We start from the raw sequence: 9,223 nt of genomic DNA on the forward strand, positions 1-9,223 counted from the left end.
TTACTGCAGATTTAACTATTATCCAGATTTATGTTTCATGCTATAATCACTCAGTAATATTACTACTATAATTAATGTGTCGTTGATTATTATATTATATTATATTATATTATATTATATTATATTATATTATATTATATTATAGTTTCACGTAGTGTTGTCTTCCTATACAACTAATTTCTTTTTCAACAGATTTCTTCTGATATCGGTTTCACGTTAAAGGTGGTCTGAACAAAATTATTATTATTATTATTATTATTATTATTATTATTATTATTATTATTATTATTATTATTATATGAGCTGTTTCTGTTATGTCATAATTAGTGCCTTCCAGTGTCCGGCGTCCCATTTATAGCCGGTTCCTATTTTTAGCAATAAAGATAATGGCACTATGTTGTGTGGTTTCGTTCCTCGTGGAACTATTGCTTGAAAAAAAACTATTTTGTTCTAGAATTGTTCCTTGCGCCACGAAGTTGGTTCTTTGGGTTTTGAAAAGGTTCCTAATATGTGATCAAAATACTAGTGTTTAATGACTAGTAGACAACGGACAGACTACGAAGAGATCGAGAAGACCTAAACTCGGCCTGAGTTATTGTATGCAGCCGCGTCCTTTAAGAAATCAACAACCCAGTGGAATTTTGCAAAGTTTTCATCTATTCGTGGTTAATTTTGGAATCTGTTATAGATCTGAACAAATAATGGCTCTTTCAGGAATTTTCCTGTGGACGGTTCTTTGACACTTTTTATTTTTTTAATTTGCGCCAGATACTGCCGGCATATGCTTTGGCTGCCCGTAACCCCATCATTGAAAAGGCGGTTTCAACAGCTGGATGGATACTTAGATCTGGTAGAAATTCAGTAATATCTAAATCATTACATGCGCATTCATTTAAAATACTTTGCTATTGACGGTCTGATTGGGTTGTCTACTGTAAAAACTGACCATCTTGGTACAATTGACTGAAAAGCAAGCGACGCCATTGAAGATGCTGAAGCAAACTACCGAAAATAGATGCCACGACTTCTTACACCACTTTTTGCACTCTGCTGACAAGGTGTTAAGATGCACGTAATCAATGTGCTTCTTGATCTGCCTTTTGGTGCACTGCTGCCTGGCGATATTTCTGGGAACTGTACAGACGCCAACATCCTACCTGGGTCAATGAAGTGATTCCTTTATAAGATGAAGTTGAACTAATGTAAACTTACCGGTTCCCCTCTTTCGTTCAGCTCAATGATGCCTGGAAAAGAAGCCATGTGATCCAATAAGAGCCCATTGGATGTACAGGTTGTATTTATGACATGCCAGTGCTGTCTTTACAGTCAAACAAGGTTTTAGATTACCGTGCACACTAATAAACAAAATGCGAACATCCTTAAAAGATAAAATGACACCCAGGTCAGAGACGATTAAAGCCGTGACAGGTTGTGCCCCCTCTAGTCCTGTTCAAAAAGAAGCGGGTTTGAAAATGGATGGGTGATTTTAAAAACTGGCCTGTTTTAAGAGTGGTAAATAAATGAACACATAATGAATAAATAAATCTATTTCAAAACCTAAAAACATTGAACAAGCGGAGAGTTGATTATCTTCCGCTTCATGTTAAAAGTGCAACCTTTATTACACTGCCATATATTTATATTGTAAGATGTTTAAGTTGAAGTCAAATAGTCGATATTAATTTATCTAGTTAAACATTCTTAACTTGGCCTGGGCACGAGGCATGGAGTAAAAATAAATAAACAAATAGTACATTCCTCTGGTCAGATTATTAAAATGTAACTTTTTCGTGCTGGTACACACACATATTTTATGAAGCATCAGTGTTCTAGACATGGAAGAAACTCAGGCAACCAAAACATGCTAAATGAATAAATTATTAATAATCACAAAATGCCAAAGAAATGTGTTTTTTGCTCGAATAATCTGTACTTAACTCTACACTTAAAACAAGTCTCCAAACTTAGAAAGTCCTTTGGCTTCTACTCATTACCTGACCCTATTAATTCCAATTCAGGATCACTTGAGCTTTAACTCACATCGCAAGGGAGGAACAAGGCCCTATGGAAGGGAGACAAGGCCGTTCTCGGGCACACTTAAACACACGCAAATGGCAAGCAAAAATTGACCAATGTAGAGCCGCTAACAAACCTAAAACGCACATATCTGGGAGAGAAGGAAACTCATCCGTGTACGCGGAGAACATGCAAACGCCACACAGTCAGCACCCAGAAAGATCGCCTGTCACCGTCAGCTGTTCGGCAGTAAAGCTAATCGTAATAGAAGACCTAACGCACATCTGTGCGCACCGGCGTGAGGTGTTTCTGGAACAGTTTATGTATGCATAGCGCGAATATTACAAAAACACTTAGCAATTAAAATTACAATTGACAAATAGTTCTGAGGCCAATAGAGAGTTAAAATGAATGACAATTATGCCACATACGATTGGTTCTCAGCTAGAGATTTGAAAATATTTAAACTCTTCAGTTCCTTGGCTTGTATGCAAATCGTCTAAAATAGCTTTTAACAATTCACAACATTTAATATAGACGGACGAATAAAGCTGTATATCAATGACAAAAAAATATACATGTATACTTGTTTTTAATTGTGTATAAATATTCTTACAGTATTCAAACCGTTCTATAAATTCAATTACTACATAATTGTTATAACGGTTTAAATATTACAGTGACGGAAGATAAAAACTCGGTAGACGAGAACCGCTGCTTTAAAATACTGCTCAAACATTACAGCCTTTGTGTACTTACTGCACATAGTCAAATGCTAAATCCTTTGAAGGCTTAGGTGATGTAGTCGGCAGGAAAACAACCTACTAGAAACAAACCAGTAATGGTTTAAGGAGTATACCTCCTACCTTAAATCAGTTTGCAAAACACCAAAATGTATGATTCCATAATCATATGTTTGACTTTACAAAACTAGCATTGTGACAGCGTGGCAGTTGCAGAATTAGTATGCCACACCATCTATCTATCTATCTATCTATCTATCTATCTATCTATCTATCTATCTATCTATCTATCTATCTATCGCCGAGGCTGTGCAGCGCCTAAAAGCTGCTTTTTTCACATAATATACTCGCACAATACAAAACGGAGTTTTCAGATGATTTAAGACTACAGAGAGAGACCGCGCGTGCGAAAGAGAGAGAGAGAGAGAGAGAGAGAGAGAGAGAGAGAGAGAGAGAGAGAGAGAGTGAGTGTGAGAGAGAGAGAGAGAGATCGTCAAAAGAATGACCTCATACCATTCAATGAAAAATATTTTTTGCAAACCATATCAATATAATCTGTGCTGCGAGGTAAGAAAAAAGCATCCTGTTGAGCATGAAACTATACATGAGAAGTCTCCTGGCTATGTAAATATGACTTCAAAAACACCGCCCATTTCATAGAAATCGAATCTACACGATGTGGCATTCATAAACATTTGACAGTGCAGACAAGACAGAGTGCCTTCAGTCATCACAGCAAAGGAATAGGAAACCAACAACTGATAAAAGGTGTTGGCTTAATTCATTTAGAGAAGGTCAAATTAAAAGTCACGGGTGTCAGCTCACCCACAACTGTAAGCACTATATTAACGTTATTCATTGAATACGTCGTACCTGTGAAACCGTATCAGACAAAAGGTCAAAATACTTCGGTTCATTTTGTATACATATTTTCCAACCATATAAAACTGATATTCCTTTTTCAGAGAATTTTTGAGCTAAAAGGAAAGCAAGAAACACTTAGGAAGAATATCAGTTTTGTTAAAATTATTTTAAAAAGACGTTTTACTTAAGAGTATGGCGTGGAAAAACAACGCACAGATCAAACTGGTCAGGAAAAACTGTCAGCTTGTACACCCGGCAGGTGCTCTCGGTATAGTATTTGAAGTTACGTATCCCATCATGTAGGTTTACACAGCAAATCTTTAAAAATGTAACAAAGTTTGCGATCTTCAGAGTAACCAACCAATCACTCAATCCTCGCTAGTCCTCCAAAGGTTTGACAGCCGTAAGGACTCGAAAATCGTATCAACAATCTTAAGCCCCTTTGTAAAAAAAAAATAAACAAACAAACAAATAAATAAATAACAAGCGTTTAACATTTATGATTCCTTGAAAACTCATTTTAAGTCTTAGCAATGTGACAGCGAGATCGCTAGAACTGTTAATGTCACACTTTTATCTATCTATCTATCTATCTATCTATCTATCTATCTATCTATCTATCTATCTATCTATCTATCTATCTATCTATCTATCTATCAGTGTGTTTGTCTTTCTGTTTCGCTTATTAGATAAAACTCAGAGAAGAAGTCGTTACCAATAAATAAATAAAATTCACACACACTGTATACCGTTGTCTGAATAAAATCTTCCAAGTACGTTTTACAATAAATAATCTCTTCAACAATTAATAGCATAAACCAAATACTAAATATCAATTCAGTTATATAAAAACATTGAAATATTCTTACTGCAGTGGGTTTACACAGACTCAATTCAACACCTCAAACAGACAATAAATTCAATTTTTTTATAAGGACATTGCCTAATTGTTCGATATATTTCGATGTTTCTGAAACACAGTTTATACTTTATCCAACATTATAATTTTAAGCATATTTTGTTATAGTGCATCTAAAATCATCAATTTTTGTTTATGAAGGGTATATTACCACGCTAACATACGAATATAAATCTAAAAGTATAGTTACTAAAACAAAACGAGTAAACAAACAAAAATGATTGTGATGTCTGTAGAATTTAGCGAAGTAGGCTATACATTATTAAAAGCTTGAATCTCCATACCAAAATATACAAACGATATACCTGGATTTTTCTTTCTTTTTTAACTTTGTTGTTTTAGGGACAGACATTTAGGAACGTAAATATATCAGCAGACAGACAGACAGACAGACAGACAGATAGATAGATAGATAGATAGATAGATAGATAGATAGATAGATAGATAGATAGATAGATAGATAGATAGATAGAATACACATTTGTAACTGATGCTTTTCATGCGGTATTATTAATATGGCAGTGTTAAATAATGGAATATTCATTATCATCATTATTATCCAAACTATTTATAATATCATTGTAATCTGTAAGTTTTTTTATTGTTTCTTTTTTTACTGCACATGTGAATTCAGCTTCATGTCCCAAACTAATATTTGTATTTTATATCAAAACAATATATAACCGAGCATTTTTAAACTGAACATTGACACCCCAAATGTAATAACAAGCTCATTTTTATTATTCCAACATACATTTTAGATCGGTTGTACATTTCGTTTCAAAAAACATAACACAAGGTTTATACTTAAAATAAATAATTGTAAGACTGCCATTGGTATTTGGAATAAAATTGCTGAAAACCTCAGTTTTAATGAAAAATAGCGTTTATTTTTACATCACTAAACTGCATGAATAAACTAAACGGTCTTTTTTTAAATTAATAACTTCCAAAAGTTTATTATACAAAACTGTACAATAGCAAATACTGGAAGGAATATTAAAGAAATAAACCAAATACTTTGAGCATTAAGAATACAAAAAATTTGTTTTTAGATATTGAGTGTGTACAATAAAATAATGATATATAAAGCAAAACAAAGCTATAATTTAAGTGTAGCATCGTACGGTTCGTTGTCTTTTTTGTATATATAGATCATGTTACACAGTAATATGGTCATGAAGGTGGACTAAGTTCACTCCTGCCAAGAACCGCAAACTAGTACACGTTTAAATTTCCACTTTTTTGTGTGTAGAGTATTTTGGAATCCCATTTTTTGGGGTCTCTAAAGGGTAACACAAAACCGAGTGTTTTGTATGATTTCGAAGCATAAAATATTTTACCATTCATTAAAGCTAGGTACATTACCAGTTCCAATGAATTCAAAAGCAATTGCTCGCTTCCATATATATATTTCTTATGTATGCTAAAGTGTCCTAATCGTCACATAAATAAAAAAAAGCCATACAACATATTATCGAGATTGTGAATCCTGCATGGCATCTCAAATTTTGATTTACAGAATTGTGAAAAAATAGAAATAAAAATCTGTATTGTGTTCCTCTTGTATTTTTTTTTTTGTACAAGTACTTAGTAACTGAACACACTTTAACTCTCCCCCGCCCATCTTCTTTTAAGCAGCCCCTGATGAAAAATGTAGCATACCCAGAACTCGCATAGCAATGTAGTATAAAAAATAGAAAACAAAGAGAAATTGCCCATAACGTAACTGATTCACCTGATATATATGTTGCGAAAAACGAAGGCGCTGGAAGGTTAATAGGCACATGTCTGTATTTTAATCCTTGAAGAAAGACAAAACAAAAGCATAAAATCAAACATATTAAAAATAATAATAATAATTTTGTAATAAACAGGGTCCTTTGTGGAAAAAAACACTGTCGAGAGATACCGCCCAACTTCGAAAAAAAATAAGGTTCTGTATCTTTTCTTTATATTCCTATCAATTCATCATACGAGCCGAGGGAAAAAAATAAGACCCATAATTTAAAAAGCCTCTAAGATTTCCATTCTTCACAAAGGGAGTCTTTTGGGTTGTTTTCGGGATCCCATCGCTGTGGTCAGAGATCGCGACATGTTGAAGTGTCCGTGTTAACATTGTGTGAATATACCTCGTGCGGTTGCTGCTCCCCCGGAGGAGTCATTCTTTTCTCTTTTTGCCGCCTGTTACAAAACCAGACGCGAACCACTTCTTTCTCTAACTGCAGGCTGTCCGCCAAAGAAGTGATCTCTTGGGCCGCAGGTTTGGGACACTTGAGGAAATGGGTTTCCAGAACCCCTTTGACGCTCACCTCAATGGACGTTCTTTTCTTGCGTTTCCTTCCTTGAGCTGCGATTTTATCAATGCTGCTCGGACTGCCAGTGGAGGAGTCCGCTTCCTCCAGCCACTTGTTTAACAAGGGCTTCAGTTTGCACATGTTCTTAAAGCTGAGCTGCAGGGCTTCAAACCTGCAGATGGTAGTCTGGGAAAAGACGTTGCCATACAGGGTCCCCAGTGCAAGTCCGACATCTGCCTGCGTGAAACCCAGTTTGATGCGCCTTTGTTTGAATTGTTTAGCGAACTGTTCCAACTCGTCCGAGGTTGGAGTCTCCTCGTCTGAATGGTCGTGGCAGTGATGGGCTCCTATATCTCCGTGCTCCGGGGTGTCTCTGAGCCCTGGGTGTAAGCTTTGGCTTGGTGCTGATGTTGGAGGTGGCGTTAGACCCCCATGATCCAACATACCATTGACCGTGAACCCAGACTGTGCGTAAATGTTGATAGGCTGTCCACCGTTGTTTAGAGATGAGTTATGAGCTCCGGTAGCTCCCCACGCACCTGGATGATTTGTATGGGGCGAGTGATGAGCAACGTGGGGAGACCTGTGATGGATGATAGCCCCGAGTTGCAGATCTTCCCTTCCAGGTTTAACATCTTGTTGCTCTAGAGGGCTACCTGCTAATGTCGTTGACCACGGGCTTCCTTCAGATAAGCTGGTCACCCATTGGTGCCCAAGAGGATGTCCGTTGCTGGGGACTCCCTGCAGATAGTCACTTTGGAGAAGTTTCTGGTGATTTCTAAAAGAACTCCCTTGCTGCATGACCGAGGAGTCTGTATGAACCATAGAGTTGGAAGTGAGAATGCTGTAGGGATTCGAGGCAGCTGTGGCCATGGCTAGTGTAGATCCCCTACTAGTTATATTGTGGCAAAGGGAACCGCTTCAGCCTTTGACATCTACCAGGCTAGGGAGCCAAATCACAAACCACTGGATGACTGGCAATCGCTGTAACCAATCTGATTCTCACTTGATTACACTGCCTATATTCTCTTCCAATCGCGAAGCAGAAGGCAGACCCTCCTCTTCCAAATTGGGATTGTGGGAAACCAAAGAGTTAAATTGACACAAAGCAGGAAGTGAATCAGTCTGCAGGTTCCATTGGATACTACTGTGTAATTGACTGTCCATGCTTGAAAGATCGCATTAACTATTTCCTAACTTATTTTTAAAACCGGTTACAGAGGTTGCTGCTGTTTTTCTTTTGATTATTCTTTAACGGAAAATAAATACATAAAAAAGATGAGTGAGAAATTTCGGTCCCGATGCAGATACTACTATTCCTTCTCTATAACGGATTTTAAAAGGATTATCCACCAATACTTCACCAGTAAAACTGTCTATAAACATAAGTTACAGTCTGACAGTTAACGATACGTTTTAAATATGTACGTGTGCGCGGGCGTCTGTGTGTTTTTGTGTTTTTTGGATAAGTGCACGTATGAGGTTTGGCACCATTACGTAATGCTTAAAGACATCAAATAGACAATATTTAAGCAATTAGACAAGACGGGTAATAGTATACAATATAAGTCATCTTGTTTAGAGGCCCAGCAACATCTAACTCAGCTCCGTCAAGTCCCATGCTAAACGAAAACATAAACCGTTATATCAATCAAATAAAGCACCTATTAGCGCTGAAATTCTTTTGACACAATTTATTTAAAAAATATATAACATATGTAGATTTATTAACTGAATTAGAATAAAAAAGAACAGATAAATAAACCAAATGCGAATTTGTTTAAAAATTTGCTAACAGTATATTAATTGTTGCGAGTATTTTTTTTATTATCTCAAATACTTCAACATTTTAGAATAATTAGTACTACTACTACTATACTACTTACTACTTATAACAACAACAACAATAATAATAGTAATAGTAATAATAATAATAATAATAATAATAATAATAATAATAATAAAAATAATAAAAAGAAGATGAAGAAGAATCTAAAGGGAAACAAAGTTTAATTATATTCAGAAACTAGATTTTTCTCGAAGAGCTCAGAATATTTTGCTTTCGCTTAGGCTATTTTTCGGCGTTTTTTCCCTGTGAACTGTTGTTTATTTGCCTATTTTGGTCTCTAAAAATGTAATTCACAATTCACACAGCATACAAGTTCTTCATGATGCGCCAGCAACGCAAACACTAAAGAAGACGACTCACTCAGGTTTAAAACTTTCGTCTGATTCCAAAAGAAACTGGAAAGGTCTTCTGAAAGTTGAGAAAAGACCCTTCTGCATATTTTAGAGGTTACCTAGCTGCGTAATTATATTTGCCATTAGAAGTCTACATCAGAGTTCCCTTATTGGTTTGAAATTCCATTAAATATATTGCAAGA

At 35.8% G+C, this 9,223-nt stretch overlaps 1 protein-coding gene across 1 annotated transcript; it reads right to left on the bottom strand.

The window, feature by feature from the left end:
• Nucleotides 1–6,111: 6,111 nt before the first annotated feature.
• Nucleotides 6,112–7,773, bottom strand: LOC120537197 (POU domain, class 3, transcription factor 4). Its single transcript, XM_039765954.1, has one exon. The coding sequence runs from the start codon at nucleotides 7,710–7,712 to the stop codon at nucleotides 6,624–6,626; it is 1,089 nt and encodes a 362-aa protein (XP_039621888.1). The 5' UTR covers nucleotides 7,713–7,773; the 3' UTR covers nucleotides 6,112–6,623.
• Nucleotides 7,774–9,223: the final 1,450 nt, after the last annotated feature.

The sequence above is a fragment of the Polypterus senegalus genome, chromosome 10 (genome assembly GCF_016835505.1).
Source record: "Polypterus senegalus isolate Bchr_013 chromosome 10, ASM1683550v1, whole genome shotgun sequence".
NCBI lineage: Eukaryota > Metazoa > Chordata > Cladistia > Polypteriformes > Polypteridae > Polypterus > Polypterus senegalus.

Coding starts and splice junctions, on each gene's coding strand:
- LOC120537197 (XM_039765954.1), bottom strand. CDS start 7,712: ATGGCCACAGCTGCCTCGAATCCCTACAGCATTCTCACTTCCAACTCT.